The sequence below is a fragment of the Mandrillus leucophaeus genome, unplaced genomic scaffold, assembly GCF_000951045.1.
Source record: "Mandrillus leucophaeus isolate KB7577 unplaced genomic scaffold, Mleu.le_1.0 Scaffold690, whole genome shotgun sequence".
Lineage (NCBI taxonomy): Eukaryota > Metazoa > Chordata > Mammalia > Primates > Cercopithecidae > Mandrillus > Mandrillus leucophaeus.
In genome coordinates, this window is record NW_012107475.1 from 165,996 (window position 1) to 184,884 (window position 18,889).

Here is an 18,889-nt window from a genome sequence, read left to right on the forward strand (position 1 = left end):
TTTTTTTTTTTTTTTTTTGGTATTTTCATAAACCCTAGGGCAATGCAGGGCATGCAATAGGTATTTACTAATATATATTGAATGGACATTCTTCTAGCACTTAAAGAAAAGTTTAAAATGCTTGATATTCACAAATGGCTTTACAGGACACAATAAGGAATGCCTGAATTTATTAAGAGTAGAATCCCTATGTACTAAATAAATCTTCAGCTGTGACTGGTATAAAAAATACCATTGATCCTCTACTTCTAACTGCAGAGAGAGCGAAAATGAAAGTTTGAGAGAGGGCTGGCTGATGAGACGCCACCCGGGGAAGTGACAAGTTATGAGTCTTCTCGGGGTGATGAGCACCATCTGCATGACCATCCTGAGGGCTCCTCTTGCTCTCAATTAAGGCTGTGAGGATTCTTTTATCTTTATGGCAAATCCAACAACTGTCTCTATAATTTTGATGACCTCTTTGTTTTCATTAGCTGTGGAGGAAATAGCCTAGAATTTGGAATAAGATCTGAGTTCAATTGCCAGGATTGCTACTTACTAGCTCTGTGATGCTGGACCAGTTATTTACTCATCTGAGCCTCTTTTCTTAAATATATAGTACTGTATATATAATAGTACTGCTACATATATAGTACTATATAATGTACTATATATAGTGTATATATATACTATATATATAAGTACTATATAATGCTATATAGTACTAGTATAATAATAGTACTGCTGTGCTTTTTAGTGTAGTATGTTCCACAAAAGTTTTTTGCGGTTATGTGTTAATATGATGCTGAAAACACCTATTAGGTAGTACAGGTTGGGCATCCCTAACCTGGAAATCCAAAATCTGAAATGCTCTAAAATCTGAAAGTTTTTGAGGAATAACATGACCCTTCAAGTGGAACATTCCACACCTGACCTCATGCGATGGGTTGCAGTCAAAATTCTGCTGCACAACACACAGCATTTCCAAGGGAAAAATGACCCTCCCAGCCCCCTTCAGCTGCTGTTGTTTCGCAGCTGGTGCCGGTGTTCTGGTGATGTTACTGGGCTGCTTAGTTGCCCTGAACACATTATTTTTCACTGTATTAGTGGTATTAATGGTCATATTTTTTACTGCTAGGTACCGTTGTGTGAATAAGTTTAAGAAAGTGATTGTTTATTGGTTAGATGTAAATCTGGAGTCAGGAATGATGGTGATGCCAGACAACCACAGATGTCCACATGGGTGGCAGAGAGAGTGATGACTTTACTATCTGATGGTTTGGTTTACAAAAATTTGTCTCATGCATAAAATTATTTAAATTATTACATAAAGTTACTTTCAGGCTTTGTGTATAAGGTGTAAATGAGACATAATGAATTTTCTGTTTAGACTTGGTCCCTTCTCCAGGATATCTCATTATGCATATACAAACAGTGCAAAATCCAGAAAAATCTGAAATCTGAACCACTTCTGGTCCCAAGCATTTTGGATAAGGGATATTAAACCTGCAGTCTAGAATATCTTTTATAACATATGAATATGCACAAACATTTTAAAAATGGCAATTTTAAGTATAATCAGAAACTAGGAAAAAAAGTTAACATCCTATAGTTATTAAAACTAGCAAAACTTACATGTGAAAATCAAGATAGCAAATATACCAAGTAGTTATAGGGCTTGTGTACACTAATTCTGAATCCATTTTATCAAGTCCCTAGAAAACAAATAATCAGTTCTTATACTCCAGGTAAAACTTTAGTCTCTACTTGAGAGGAGGGAATTACCTGAATTAGGTGAGATACGTGGTGCCCAGGCAGGAGGTACTGGGGGGCAAATGTCTCTCAGTTTGGTCTATATAGGCTGGTCTACACAAAAGGGAACAGCCCACTACTTATGACTCCCTGCATCTTCTGGTGATCAGATAAAGTCTCTCTTTTGCCCAAGTGAGTAAAAGAATCTCTTTCACCTGCCTAAACAGGTCAGCTTTTTAGGATAATTCTTATTGCTGGGAAATAAAATGTTGCATTGCAGTTTCAAATCTTACCCGGACCCTACCCTTAGAGATTCTGAGTTAATGGGTCTGGGGTGAAACTGCATATCAGGAGTTTTTAAAACTCCCCAGGTGATTCTAATATGCAGCTAAGACTGAGAGTCATTGCCCTAAAAATTCACTGACCCAGCAGTAAGCATTGGCCTAGGTCTTAGCATGTTGAGATTTCCAATTGAGATGTTACCTAATGCATGATGAAAGTATCTGTAGAATCTTCATTAATTATCTTAATTATCTTAAGCAAATATTTAAGAAATTGCATTTCATTAAGCAAAATGCTACAGGGGAAAGGATTCATTTAGGGAGCTTTGACTGTAGTTTCCTAAAGTACAGAAGGAAAAAAAAAGGAGCACTTACCTTATTATAGTGAATACAATGAGGATGTTGCCAACCAGCCCTGTTGAACAGATAATCCCAATCATGGAAGGGAGGATGACTGTATCTACAACACTGGCAGTTTGATAAGCAAACTCTTTATTCCAGGATTTGTTTGAAAGTTCGGCAGAGGTGTTCCAACAAGATGAGTGAAATGGATTCATTGTTCATGGACTTCCAGGGATTAAAGCTGTGAAGTAATAGGAAGTGATTTATTTAGTGAACATTCTCTAAATATAACTTCCTTTACCTAATTCAAATAATATTTTTTGGGACCTATTTTTTTTAAACCAAGATTCCATGGAACACAGGATTCCAGGTTGAGTATGATTTGTCCCTGTTCATAGTAATCTCACAGATTACCATAAGAGACAGGTAAACAGCAAGTTACAGAACAACATGAGAAGCACCATGATAATCTTTGTATCTTACCACATCTTACTGTACTATATGCTTTGAGCATAGGTGATATTTACCTAGTATATACTGGTCCTGGTTGTTTACAGATCGCTGGTATTCTTATTGGCCTGTAGGTCTGTTCATATTGACTAGTATTCTTGTAACACTTATGTTGTTAAATATATCCTCTCTATCTGCTATAAAATGCATGGGATCTACTGAACTCAGATTGTTTAGAAATGGAATGGATAAGACTTCCTGATGTGATTATTGGACTATCCTGAAGCATGAGGAAGAGTTAGCTGAGCAAAGTAGAGTTGTGGGAAGGGAAAAGTGTTGTAGCCAGCGGAGGCAACATGTGCAAAGAAGTATTCAAGGAGAAATGCTCACTGCCAAAAAATAAACAAGTAAATAAAGCCAAATAGAACTAGAAAATTATTTGCTTGATCATCTGTTTTGATAAAAGACATTTTAAAAATGCCATCTAAGTCTGGTGTTTGGTAATGATAAATTGGATTACTCAGATTAATCTTCCCACTGAAAATAAAATATGCTGGACAAAATATATGTGTGTGTATTTATATTTATGTATGTCCATGTGTGTGTATACAGCAACTTAAAAATATTCAAGGTCTGAAAAATCAGTAGGCCTTCCCTGGCTGGGTTTTGAATGAGATCTTGAAAGGTAAGTGGAATATTGAAGCACCAATGCTATCTTGATTTAGAAGACATTTAGGGATGACATAGCATTTGAAGTCTGGTTCCATGTCTACAAGAAGTCCAGAGAAAAATTAGGGTCCAGGGCCTACTGAGGCTGGGGAATCTTACAGGAGATACCCTCCTCTGAGCTGCAGCCTCAGGGGCTTCATGATTAAGTGTATTATATTTGGTCAGATTAAGAAAGTTCCCTTCTATTCCCAGTTCATCAGCAGGTTATTAGTTTAATATTAAAGATGGTTTTTCCATCAATTGAGAGAGTGATGTGATTTTTAAAAAATGTTCTTCATTTTCATTTGGTTCTTTTTCATGTCTGTCACGTTACTTTGATAATTGAATCTCCCCTGAAGAAAACTTTAATTATGAAATGCTGAACATTTCCCTTTCAAAACATGAAAGAATGTCCACTATTACCACTTGTCTTCAATATTGGACTTCTCTAGCACAATGAGGGAAAAAAAATAGGATGTATGAGACTTGGAGAGTAAGAAAGTCTCAGTGTTATTATTGTGCAGCTATAAGAGAATTTAGTAAGTTTGCTGGATATGAAAACAAGCCAAAAAAATTGCATTTCCATATATTTTCTACAAACCATTAGAAAAAGAAGGTTTAAAAGAGTTAACATTTAACTGTTAAAAATATATATACCTAATGCTAAACCCAGCAAAAATATGTAAGAACTCTACTGGAAAAGTTATAACATTTAACTGATGTTAAAGAACATTTGTAAATGGAGAAAAATACCAAGTTAATGAATTTGAAGACTCATTATTCTATAGATGTCAATTTCCCCCAGATTGACTTATAGATTCAATGCAATTCCAATAAAATTCCAAGTTTTATTGTCTGTGAAAGATGATAACATACTACTTCTGACATAAAAGACTAAGAATAGTAAGTAAACTCTTGAAAAAAGAGAACCAGATAGAAGGACTTAATTTATTTGATACTAAGACAAATTATAAAGATACAGTAATCTACATAGTGTGATATTTGAATAGGGATAGACAAATAGATCAAGGGAACATTAAAGAGAGCCCCCACACATATACATTATACTTGATACATGAAAAGATGTCACTTTAGAGAAGTGAGGAAAGAATGGACTCTTCCATAAATGATGCTGGGACAACTGCCTATCTAAATAGAAAAAAAACAATCTCACCTATATAAATATATATTATACACACATATACATGAATTCATATATGCTTACTTACACTTATATGCGCATTGATTTAAAATCTATACATACATAAAAATAAACTCCATGTGGCTTAAAAACAAATGTAAAAGGCTTTTAGAAGTGAATATAGAATATCTTTATGTCGTTGGAGTAAAAAATTTCATAAACAAGACACAGAAAACATAGATGTTTAATAAAAACCTGAAAAATTTGATTACAATGAAAAAAAATCTGTTCATTAAAAGACACCATTAAGGCAGTAAAATAGGAAATTTCAGACCCTCTTTCTCTCATGGCAACACTGATTCAACAGCCATACATAGAACAATTCCTTTTGTGAGAAACCCAGAAACCAGTTAAGAAACTTTTGCATCCTAGGCAAAGGGGAAGCCAGCTACATCAAAGCCAGTAGAAGAACCTGTGGCACCCTCTTGCCATAGTATCTCTCTCTGGCACAGTGCCATGTGATTGCGGGGAAACTTCCAGCTCCTGGCTTCTCCCTGGGGAGAGAGAGGAAACTGGAGCATATGTCCATTTTTCTCACTTTCAAGGGGCTTCTTTGGGGACAGGCTTTTGTCTTATCTATCTCAGCGTATTAGCAGGAAATGGCATATTCTGGATAGCTGGGGGCTCCTCAGAAAAAAAGAGCTGGGCAGTGTGCTGCTGCTCCAGAGGACCTGTAGTATAGCTGACAGAGGTCAATGCTGCTTGGCAGTCTCTTCCTTCAAGGAGAGAAGAGTGGAGCATATATGCAGTGTTCTGGCTTTTGGGGGGTTTCCAGAGGTACTGGTTTCTATGTAGTCCAAATTGGGGCACTGATGAGACCTCATGTACTCTGGATGCCTGGAAGGCCACTGGGAACACAAAAAGAGTCGGGTGGCATGCTGCTATTTTGGAGAACCTGTGGTACAAAAGATAGATACCAATGGAGAAAGAAATTACGAGTTCCAGGAAAAAAAAATTGGTAAATCTCTCTAATTAGGAACCTAGACACAGACATCCAGAGGAGACACATCCACAGAAAATGTTTGCGATGTCCCCTGAATCTGTAGCTATGCTGCTTGGTGAAGATGTTTCTCTGTTTGGAGCCAGTCTACAAAGACTGGGAGAGGTAGCTATATTGTTAAAATGTGTAGATACTAATGCAAAATTACAAGGAACACAAAGAAGCAGAGAAAATTGGCCCAATCAAATAAGCCAAGCAAGTTTTCAGAAATTGATACTAAAGAAACAGTTAGATACTAATTGCCTGACAAATAGTTCAAAATAACCACCATAAAGGTGATTGATAAACTCATCAAAACAATACAGGAACAAAATGAGAATTTCAGCAAAGGGATAGAAAATATAAAAAAGAACCAAACAGATTTTGGAGCTGAGAAATTCAAAAATTGAAATGAGGAATTCACTATAAAGTTTCAACAGCAGATTTGATCAAGCAAGAGAGAGAATCAGAAAATTTGAAGACAAGTGATTTGAAATAAAATAGGCAGAGGAGCAAAAAGACACAATAATAATAATAATGAAGGGTAAAAATGGCCTAAAAGGCTACTGGACACCATTGAAAGGATCCATATACATGTTATGGGAATCTCAGAAAGGGAGAGAAAGAAAGGGACAGAAAGCTTATTTAAAGAAATAATGGTTGAAATCTTCCTAAATATGGGAAGGGAAATGAACACCCAGATTCAAGAAGACCAGCCTACCTCAAATAGGCTACATCCAAAGAAGTCCACAAAGGCAAGAGAAAATTTCAAAAGCAGCAAGAGAAAAATGATTCACTGTGTACAAGGGACTTCCAATACATCTGTTAGGGGATTTCTCAGCAGAAATCTTGAAAGCCAGGAGAGAGTGGGATGATATAGTCACAGTGCCGAAAGAAAAAACTGGCAACCAAGACTACTACGTCCAGCAAAAATATTCTTTGAAAATTAAAGAGAGATAAAGACTTTTTCAGAAAACAAAAGCTCTTCAAGGAGAACTACAAACCACTGCTCAACAAAATAAAAGAGGGCACAAACAAATGGAAGAACATTCCATGCTCATGGATAGGAAGAATCAATATCGTGAAAATGGCCATACTGCCCAAGGTAATTTGTAGATTCAATGCCATCCTCATCAAGCTACCAATGACTATCTTCACAGAATTGGAAAAAACTACTTTAAAGTTCATATGGAACCAAAAAAGAGCCTGCATTACCAAGACAATTCTAAACCAAAAGAACAAAGCTGGAGGCATCATGCTACCTGACTTCAAATTATACTATAAGGCTACAGTAACCAAAACATGGTACTGGTACCAAAACAGATATATGGACCAATGGAACACAACAGAGGCCTCAAAAATAATGCCACACCTCTACAACCATCTGATCTATAACAAACCCGACAAAAACAAGCAATGGGGAAAGGATTCTCTATTTAATAAATGGTGTTGGGAAAACTGGCTATATGCAGAAAACTGAAACTGGACCCCTTCCTTACACCTTATACAAAAATTAACTCAAGATGGATTAAAGACTTAAATATAAGACCTAAAACCATAAAACCCTGGAAGAAAATCTAGGCGATATCATTCAGGACATAGACATGGGCAAAAACTTCGTGACTAAAACACCAAAAGCAATGGCAACAAAAGCCAAAATTGACAAATGGGATCTAATTAAACTAACGAGCTTCTGCACAGCAAAAGAAACTATCATCAGCGTGAACAGGCAACCTACAGAATGGGAGAAAATTTTTGCAATCTACCCATCTGACAAAGGGCTAATATACAGAATCTACAAAGAACTTAAACAATTTTACAAGAAAAAACAACCCCATCAAAAAGTGGGCAAAGGATATGAACATACACTTCTCAAAAGAAGAAAATAAAAGTGTTTTAGGAATGCTTTTTTTTTCAAAAAAGTATTTTAGGAATGCTCTTCCACTTTTTGCGGGAATATTAATTAGTTCAACCATTGTGGAAGACAGTGTGGTGATTCCTCAAGGATCTAGAACTAGAAATACCATTTGACCCAGTGATCCCATTACTGAGTATACACCTAAAGGATTATAAATCATTCTACTATGAAGACACATGCACATGTATGTTTACTGCGGCACTATTCACAATAGCAAAGACTTGGAACTAACCCAAATGTCCATCAAGGATAGACTGGATTAAGAAATGTGGCACATATATACCATAGAATACTATGCAGCCATAAAAAAGGATAAGTTCATGTCCTTTGTGGGGACATGGATGAAGCTGGAAACCATCATTCTCAGCAAACCTTCACAAGGACAGAAAACTAAACATTGCATGTTCTCATTAATAGGTGGGAGTTGAACAGTGAGAACACAAGGACACAGGGTGGGGGACATCACACACCAGGGCCTGTTGGGGGCTGGGGGCTGGGGGAGGGATAGCATGAGGAGAAATACCTAATGTAAATGTCGAGTTGATGGGTGCAGCAAACCAACATGGCATATGCATACCTATGTAACAAACCTGCACATTGTACACATGTACCCTAGAACTTAAAGTATAGTAACAAAAAAATTAGGAAAATCATGTCAAGTATCTTTTCCAACCACAATGGAATGAAATCTATGACAGGAAAACTAGCATGAATTTATTTTTTCTTCCTCACAATTTCACAGAGAGATTTTTTTCTCATGGTATATCATATCAAACTCAGCATATGATTTTTAAAATTTCTTTATTAAGTAAAAATCTTTTACCTTTTCACTTAAAGCACTTTATAGCTTTGCTTTGGCATATCCAAATTGCCAGCATTACTAGTCTTGTGCTTTGGGTCTGTTGTTAAGTAAAATAAGGATTGCTTGAACACAAGGACTGCTATACTGTGACAGTCAGTCTGATAACTGAGACAGCTACTAAGTGACTAGCAGGCAGGTAGCATATGCAGCGAGGTTATGGTAGACAAAGGGATTAATCATGTCTTGGGAGAAATGAAGTTAGATAGTATGAGATTTCACCGTGTTCCAGTAATGGTGCACAATTTAAAACTTACATATTGTTTATTTTGGAAATTTCTATTTATTAGTTTCTAACTGTGGTTGACCACAGGTAACTAAAATCTTGAAAAGTGAAACCACAGATAAGGAAGGGCTAGTGTATGGTCAACTGATCTTCAACAAGGGTACCAAAGTATACAATGGGAAGAGGATAGACTTTTCAACAAATGATGTTGAAAAATCTGGGTATCTACATGCAAAGGAATGAAATTGGACCCTTATCTTTCACTACACACAAAAATTAACTCAAAATAGTTTAAAGACTTAAATGTATGACCAGAAATGGTAAAACTCCTAGAAGAAAACATAGGGGAAATCTTCATGACATTGGTTTTGACAATAATTTCTTGGATGTGATATCAAAAACACAGGTAAGAAAAGCAAAAATAGATAACGAGTCTACTTTGAACTAAAAAGCTTCTGAACAGCAAAGGAAACAACAGAGTCTAACTACATCTGACAGACTGGGAGAAAAATTTGCAAACCACAATTCTGATAAACGGTTAATATCCAAAATATAGAAGGAACTCCTATAACTTAATATGGATAGCAAATAAGCAAATAACTCGATTTAAAAAATGGGCAAGTAACCTGAACAGACATTTATCCAAAGAAGACATAGAAATGGCCAACAGATACAGGAAAAGATGCTCAATGTCACTAATCAGGGAAATACAAATAAAAACCACAATGAGCTGTCACCTCATCCCTGTTAGGATGACCATTACTAACAAACAATAAAAACATACAAATGACAATTTTAAAAAGTGACAAAACAAAAAACCCAGAAAATAAGTATTGAGGATGTGGAAAAATTGGAACTCTTGTGTACTGTTGGTAGGAATGTAAAATAGCGTAGCCACTATGGAAAACAGTGTGGAGGTTCCTCAAGTCAACAGATAGAAACCACCTTAATGAACACTGATAGATAAATGTATAAACAAAGTTTACACATACAATGGAATATTATTCAGCCATAAAATTAAGGGAATTCTGTCATATGCCACAATATGAATGAACCTTGAGGGCATGATAATGAGTGAAGTCAGTCAGTCACAGAAGGAAAGATACTATATGATTTCACTTGCATGAAGTATCTAAATTAATCAAACTTATTGAAGCCAAAAGTAGAATGGTGGTTGCCAGGGGCTGGAGGATGAGGAAATGGAGAATTGTTGAATAAGCATAAAGTTTCAATCATGCAAAGTGAAAACAGTTTAGGTCTTTGCTGTAAAATACTGTGTTTATAGTTCCTAATACTGTACTGTTCATTTATCAGTTTGTTTGGGGGTGGTTATCATGTTATAGTTTTCTTTTTAATCATATTAAGAAATGCATGTAGAGGACAAAAATGAATGTTTGAGAAATGATGCAGCATTTAGTGGTTCATGTTCTAGGTGGAATATTCCATTCAATGTCCTATTGGTAAACTATGTTTGCAAAAAATAAAAAATAACATGGGAATTAAAAAAAAAGACACCATGAAGAAAGCCAAAAGTCAAGTCTCAGAGTGAAGATATTTCTAAGACATATAACCAACAAAAGGCTCTTGATCAAAATATATAAACTATCTATATGAATCTATAAAAAAAGATAGAGAAGCCTACAGAAAAATGGCAAGTGACTTCAATAGGCATTTATAAAATAGGTATCCGGCTGGTGAATAAACATATTTAAAAGGTATTTAATTTCATTGAAGATAAGGAAAAGGCAAATTAAAAGCACAAGTGGATACCTTTGCTTAACTATCAGATTGGTAAAAATATTCATGTCTAACAGTTCTAAGTGTTGGAGCCACAGAAACTCCCACCACTGGTGGCAGTATAAATGGATATATAACTCTGGAAAACAAGGAGGCATTACTGAAGTTGAGTAGCTACATATTGCTGCATGACCCAGAATCTTCCCCTTAGGTGGGATATACCTAAAGATACACAAGTTTATATGTACCAGGATATGTGCTCCAGAATGTTTACAGAAATATTCATTTAAAATGCCTTAAACTGAATGTATTAGTCTGTTATCACAATGCTATGAAGAAATGCCCCAAACTGGGTAATTTATAAAGGAAAGAGGTTTAGTTGACTCAGAATTCTGCATCGCTGAGGAAGCCTCAGGAAACTTACAGTCATAGCAGAAGGCAAAGGAGAAGCAGGCACCTTCTTCACAGGGTAGCAGGACGGAGGGAGAACAAGCAGGAGAAATGCCACATGCTTATAAAACCATCAGATCTCCTGAGACTCACTCACTATCATGAGAACAGCATGGGGAAAACTGCCCCTATGATTCAATTACTTCCACCCTTGTTCTGGCCCTTGGCACATGGGGATTACGGAGATTACAACTCAAGACGAGATTTTGGGTGGGATACAGCCAAATTATATAACTGAAATTAACCAAATGTCCATTTACAATGGAATGGATTGTGATATATTCACACAATGAAATACTATATAGCACCGATGGGAACAGATTCTAGGTACACACAGCAACATGGATGGATCTAAAATCATAAGGAAGGGCAAAAAGCAGAAATTCATATGTATGATTCCATTTTTATAGAATAAAAAACAAGGCAAAATGAATCTATATTATAGGGATACATATAATGATGGTAAAAATATAAAGAAAAGCAAAGAAGTGATAACTTAAAATGTCAGATTGTTGGCCACCTCTGAAGAGAGAGCAACTTGTGATTGGTAAGTGGTTCAGAGGGACCCTGATGAGCCAAAAACGTTCTGGCTTTCTTGTCCTTGATAGCCAGTGTTTTCTGTATGGTTCTGCAGGTTATAGTAACAGTAAAAGTATTGTTAAAAAACCAGTCTAACATCTGACTATACGGTTCCAAGGCAATAATCTAACTCTCTGTTCTCTCCTTTATTAATGCTTAGTCTTAATTTTCTGCCACTGCTCTCTTTTACTTTCCAAATTGATTATTTCAAATTTTAAAAATCATCTAATATGATGTTAACTTTGATTGTGGTTCTGTTATACGAATATTTAATGTCAAAGTGTTTACAAAAATGTAGCAAAACAGCTATTTTCAGGGAACACCAATAAATATGACTGACTGGCTGAATTCATTGAAGAAATTTGTATGGAGAAACATATTCAGTTAGTTACCTCATGTTGTTTTAAAAATAACTGATGTGGCTCTTTTAAAAAGCCAAAATGATTAATGTATTTTAATTTTCATTTCATTTTTAGATAATGAAATATTAGTGTTAAGAGAGATTTAGGATACACAAAAATCTAGTGTTTTGTAATTATAAAATGTAAGATAAATAGAGAAAGTTAACTTTTATGACACTTGCCTTTTAAGCACTTCTATAAGTTTAAAAAAGAAAATATAGATTATATATGCAAATGAATAGGTTTGGGAGCCATATGCATTTTTGAAAATGATTACTTAAGTTTAAGCCATAGACAAACTTTTTCCAATGAATTATGGATAGCAATTTTTTATGATCTCACAAATCATTTATGAATTTCAATATCTCTTCTCCAAATATAATCTACAGGAAGATAGCTCCCCACATGTGTTTCTAAGACTAATGGCTTCACGTCATAAGATTTGGGAGTATAATCTATTTGGCTACATATTAATTTCTTTCAATGCTTAACCAAAAAGAATTGCAGTCAGAAGACTTACTTGTTATTGACAACTCCCAGGTTAATGAAATCTCAGCCCAAAGCTTTGTAGCCTCACCTTTCCACCTCTCTATACAACTTGCTTTATTTATTTTCCAGCTCTCAAGTCCTTTGAGGAAGATGGGAGCTTCAAAGAGTAGAAAAGAAAGAAATATGCTAAATAATACTGTGTGTGGAAAGGACTTTGAAAGTAAACTGTAACCTTTTTATCCTTAAATACCTGAAAAAGTAGAGCTCATTTACCTTAGCTGTCACTGTTTTTCTTCAGTGTCAATTAAAACTTCATGTTTACCATCTCCTGTAAATGCTGGAGTTTAAAGTAAAGGCAAATTAGTGTACCAATGGAAATTCGTCGTAAGTAGAATTTTGTGAATCCTTGTCATATTTGTAAGAAATTCGTTGCTTTATTAACTTAATATAATTTCAAACTGGGAAACTCACCAAATCAAATAATAAATCCGTGTCAAGAAAAATAACCTACTTGTCTTTCATCTTGTTTTGTGAACTGTGGCAGGTAGCAGGCTGCCTTCCCTCCAGGTGCATGGCTTGCTAAACTTGAAGAGTGAATGCCCAACAATATTTGATACTTCACAGGTTCAGCAAGTACCATATTCTTATCTTTGTGTTTTTAATAGACTGTTTCATTAGTTAAATATACAGAAACAAAATATTAATTCACTGATGGTTATTAAATATTAGCTGTTGAAAAAGTTTAAGAATTAGTATTTAAATTATGTTCATAATTTTAATTATTGTTAATATTTAATCAAAAGGTTATTTTAAAGAATCTTTTGTATAAAGAATCTCTCAATTCTTCAGTATGATTTCATTATATCTAGGGGCCATTTTCATCCAGGAAAACTCTCCCTAATTTTATAATGAAAGCCAATGCTAAATAAGATTAACTGCATAAAAACCCCTTTGCAAAAACTCCCTTGCACTGTCTCTTCATCTGTGCTCATGTGGTACCTTTGGGTTGAACCCAACCACCCTGAATATTAAAGAAAAAAGTACTTTTTTTCTTGATACTTTTCAAAGTATGAACCTTTTTCTCATTCCTTAAATTGCAAGTTTTGACACTTACTTGAAATATGACCCCAGAAAACAGGTCTTAAACAGTTGAGTCTTTTGGTAGCAAGATTGTTTTTCTTAGAGGAAAAAAAAAAAGAGAAATGTATGCTTGTGAGGTTGGTGTTGAAAGAAGACTGACAGTGTCAGTTTAATATATTCTGATTCACATCGTTCATCTATATACACTGACATCTTCATACATACACAATTTATTCATGATGACTAGGACAAGCAAAAGGGGAAATGCATTTAAAGAACATTAGGCTTTTTAAAGCAAAAAGCCAGTGTTAAGAAGTCTGAAAAGTGATAATAAAAAATACATGGCAAAGAGGAACATGATGCAGAGATTAAATCAAGAGAACTAACAGATGATGAGCTTATTTACACTGTAGTGATAATTTCATAGTTTTGGTTATTTTTTAAACATAAACCCTAAAATAATTATCTTCAACTTATTTCAGTAAACAGTCATGATGATGAGATTAAGTGAACTGGTGAGCCAGCTTTTGGCCACTTGTTTTGTTACTATTTTCAAGTTAAATATCAGGGGAAAAAATCATATGGGGAAAAATACCTACTGCGAATAACTAGGAAAACCACCGAAGACATGTCAATAGCCACAATGTACACAATTACATTTACCTGTCAACAATCCCCCCTCCATACACACCTATGGATCCATGTTTTATACATTTGCTCTCTAAGTTATGTCCCAACTAACTGGAGGATCTCATTTTTCACCTGATCCACCCGTCTCCTTACATTCTATTCAGACTTTATTTGTGAAATCTCTATTTCAATGATCTGCAGGCATACTCTATTTTATGTCATTCATTCACTTAACACACATTATAGTGCCTATAGCAAAGAATTTGGTTTAGTAATCTCTCTCAGTCTCAGGTTCCCCATTGGTAAAAAAATAGTACCTATCTCATAGTGAGGTTGTGAGGATTAATGTGATAATCCAAAAAAGGTATTGAGAATAATGTGTTCTAGTAAGTGTTCATGTAATATCAGTTATTACAATAATCATCATGATCATCATTATGCACTCGATTTTGTTTACTAGGGGTATGGAACCCTGGGATGGAGAGGAGGTGGTAAGAACTGTAGGAATGAGTTGTGAACCAAGACAGGGCTGAGGTTAAGGCTCTCAGGTTTTAGTCCTTAATCTACAGGGAATGGGTTTAGAAACATAGCACCAGCTTTTAGTTCAAAACACTTCAAACAGTGAAGAGAACCACAGGAAAGTGGATCATTCCCATGATCCCATTTCTATATATTGATATTGTTTAGACAGCAGCTAGAGTGACTGGATTTAGATATGGGGAAATTAGGCTTGGTCACCTCTCATAGCAAGAAAGCAAGCTAGGGGTCATTCCACCTCTCACTTCTCAGTTGCCCACATATCTCTAAGTGACAAGGAGAAACTAGACAGAAAAGACTAATGGAGTTTATCTTAATGAGGAATACACCATGAGTTGGTGATCATGATGTAATATTACAGTCTTATTGGCTGGGAGTGTATTTTAAACATACTACTTCATTTATGCCTCTTACCCACCTCCCTAGGATAAGTAGTGGCTAAACACTTAAATCAATATAGCTGAAACAACTGAACTTTATAATAATTCTTAACTGACAGAAAGGCATTTCACTTTTCAATTGCAAACATTCGTAGCATCCTTCATTTGAATTCTTTTACTAAGTGACCAGAGAGAAATTTCTGTTCACTGGAATGATGCAGGAATTAAAATCACGGTTTGGGGCCGGGCGCGGTGGCTCAAGCCTGTAATCCCAGCACTTTGGGAGGCCGAGACGGGCGGATCACGAGGTCAGGAGATCGAGACCATCCCGGCTAACACAGTGAAACCCCGTCTCTACTAAAAAAAAAAATACAAAAAACTAGCCGGGCGAGGTGGTGGGCCCCTGTAGTCCTAGCTACTTGGGAGGCTGAGGCAGGATAAGGGCATGAACCCGGGAGGCGGAGCTTGCAGTGAGCTGAGATCCGGCCACTGCACTCCAGCCTGGGTGACAGAGCAAGACTCCATCTCAAAAAAAAAAAAAAAAAATAAACAAATAAATAAAAATAAAATAAAATAAAATCACGGTTTGAGGGTGGGTATGCAGACAGTCAGGAGCAGGTGCAGGATTTGTGGATCTTTCAGCTTATACAACTAGGGGAAGGTCTTTAGGAAAAACACAAATTTACAAACACAAATTTAAGGGCAAGAAAGATATGACAGCACATTACAAATTTTAAAAAGTTAAAAATATCCCAAACATAAAATCCAGGAAAATAATATAATATTTTGATTAACTGCCTAACAAACCTCTATCTTTCTTCTACAAGTTTGGGTTGCATAATCTTTAGTTATCTCTTCAAATGACAATGATGATATAACATCCATTTCACAGTTCAGAATCTATAGCCTTAGGAAACTATGTGATTTTTGCATAAGTCTCAACCTTTTTATGTCTGAGCATTTTCAGCCTATATGAAAACCAGCCATAATCTGGTGGGTACCAATTATGTGCAGGTTTGGAGCATCTCCAGATGGCATTAGTGTCCTAGCAGATGAAGCCATGGATGGTTACTGATGGTGTGAAGGAGCAGGACTGCTGTAGGCTCTGGTTGTGTAGCCACAGTTGCGCCACAGCTCGTCTTTCAATCCACCATCTATATATGCCTTTTGGTCAAGCTACTCCAGGTGTGGCTGCTGCAAGTTAGCTGCATCTGTCTACTTTGACGGAGCACCACCTGGGGCTTTTTTATAGCACTCTCCAGCTACCTCATCTTTACCAATGCACCCACCTGACCTCCAGGCATCTTCAAAACCCTGTTTCCTACTTCAGTTCACCTTCTGAGACCTGCTTTTGTACCGTCCCCATCCAGCCCTGCATAGGGACTGCCTAAGGCTAAGGTAAGGCCTGCTGACTAGGAACCAGGGCCTACTGCTCAAATTCCAATTTTTCCCTTAAGAAATTGGCGTCCTTTGCTGCCATTCTTGCCTCACAGACTTGCTGGCTCCTTGCCACAGATATTTCTTTGTTAGCAACTCATACATTCCAGAGCATCCAAAGCTACCTTAGGCATATGGAGGCCAGAATGCCAATATTTACCTGACCTGTTGATTTTCTTTTGACTTCATTTTTATAACAAAGTTATATTTTAGTGAATTTGGTTTGGTGTAAGTTAATACTTAGCTTTTGATAAGCAACTGGGGTCTGAGATGTAGTCTGACATGTTATCCTACTCATTCATGAATCACTCTCAAAATGTGTGCATAACAGTTAATTTTCTTCTGTTCAAGCAATATCTAACATTTTAATTAGCATGTTCAAAATCTCCTTTGACCTTGAACTGTATTAGCTGGAAGGGAATGTTCTTTCAGGATTTGAAAAGAAGTTAGGGAGCTCAGACTCAAGTTTTATACCTTCTAAGACCTATTAGATTCTTAGGAAAACTCCAGTTCATCATTTTGCTAGATAAGTTTTTACATTTAGTGGGAGACAAATTTTGAAGAAAATTTACTCTGCTTAGGAAGAACAGAAGAAAATGTACCTTGCTCCTGAGACTGTTCACAGGAGTTGTGATACCATACAGAGTAGGGCTGCTTCATTACTTTCATGGGCTCTAGACACTTTTGTCTTTGTGAGTCCCTTCCTCTACAAAGAAAAAATCATATTTACCATTGCATCGGTATAAAGGCAAATGTACTCCAGTTTGCAGTACATTTATTTTTTTTCCTTCTGAATATAAAAGAAATGTAAACATTTCCATTGGCCCCTAGAGGTCCTATGGGTCCTGGGCATAATGGGTACTATGCCTAGTGGATAAGTCAGTTCCTCTTATTCTTATCCTTTAAGAAAATGTAGCAACGTTTTAAATTAAAAACTTGAAATGTCATGCTATTTCCTCTGCTTCAGAATTAAGAAGACTCATCTACTTAAAAACAAGGTGGACAGTCGTCTGGGGGCATGCCCAAGATGGCCAAATAGGAACTGCTCCAGCCTCCAGTTCCCAGCGCGAGTGACACAGAAGACAGGTGATTTCTGCATTTTCAACTGAGGTACCGGGTTCATCTCACTGGGGCGTGTTGGACAGTTGGCGCTGGTCCGCGGGTGCAGCCCGACCAGCCAGAGCTGAAGCAGGGCGAGGCATTGCCTCACCTGGGAAGTGCAAAGGGGAAGGGAATTCCTTTTCCTAGCCAAAGGAAAGTGAGACACACAACAGCTGGAAAATAGGGTAACTCCCACCCTAATACTGCGCTTTACCAAGAGTCTTACCAAATGGTGCACCAGGAGATTACATCCCACACCTGGCCCAGAGGGTCCCACACCCACGGAGCCTCACTCATTGCTAGCACAGCAGTCTGAGCTCTAACTGCAAGGTGGCAGCGAGGCTGGGGGAGGGGCGCCCGCCATTGCTGAGGCTTAAGTAGGTGTAAACAGCCGCTGGGAAGCTTGAATTGGGTGGAGCCCACCACAGCTCAAGGAGGCTGGCCTGCCTCTGTAGACTCCTCCTCTGGGGACAGGACATAGCTAAACAAAAAGCAGCAGAAACCTCCACAGAGGTAAATGCCCCTATCTGACAGCTTTGAAGAGAGCAGTGGATCTCCCAGCACAGAGGTTGAGATCTGAGAATGGACAGACTGTCTGCTCAAGTGGGTCCCTGACCCCTGAGTAGCCTAACTGGGAGACATCCCCCACTAGGTGCAGACCGACACCTCACACTTCACATGGCGGGGTACACCCCTGAGAGGAAGCTTCCAGAGTAAGAATCAGACAACAACACTCGCTGTTCAGCAATATTCTATCTTCTGCAGCCTCCGCTGCTGATACCCAGACAAACAGGGTCTGGAGTGGACCTCAAGCAAACTCCAACAGACCTACAGCTGAGGATCCTGACTGTTAGAAGGAAAACTAACAAACAGAAAGGACACCCACATCAAAACCCCATCAGTATTCACCATCATCAAAGACCAAAGGCAGATAAAACCACAAAGACGGGGAAAAAGCAGTGCAGAAAAGTTGGAAATTCAAAAAATCAGAGTGCATCTCCCCCTCCAAAGGAATGCAGCTCATTGCCAGAAACGGAACAAAGCTGGATGAATGACTTTGACGAGTTGAGAGAAGAAGGCTTCAGTCAATCAAACTTCTCAGAGCTAAAGGAGGAACTACGTAACCTGAGCAAAGAAACTGAAAACCTTGAAAAAAGAATGGATGAATGGATAACTAGAATAATTAATGCAGAGAAGACCTTAAAAGAACTGATAGAGATGAAAACCATAACACGAGAACTACATGACAAATGCACAAGCTTCAGTAACCGACTCGATCATCTGGAAGAAAGAGTATCATCAATTGAAGATCAAATGAAAGAAATGAAGTGAGAAGAGAAGTATAGAGAAAAAAGAGTAAAAAGAAATGAACA

The 18,889-nt window shown here is 37.0% G+C and overlaps 1 protein-coding gene across 1 annotated transcript in view; it reads right to left on the reverse strand.

The window, feature by feature from the left end:
• The window catches only part of MCHR2 (melanin-concentrating hormone receptor 2), a 73,866-nt gene that overhangs the window by 34,683 nt on the left and 20,294 nt on the right, over window positions 1-18,889 (reverse strand). The window contains exon 2 of the mRNA XM_012002614.1: window positions 2,388-2,595. Coding sequence (XP_011858004.1) covers window positions 2,388-2,569 — 182 coding nt within the window. The 5' untranslated portion in view covers window positions 2,570-2,595. The remainder of the gene's footprint in view (window positions 1-2,387; window positions 2,596-18,889) is intronic.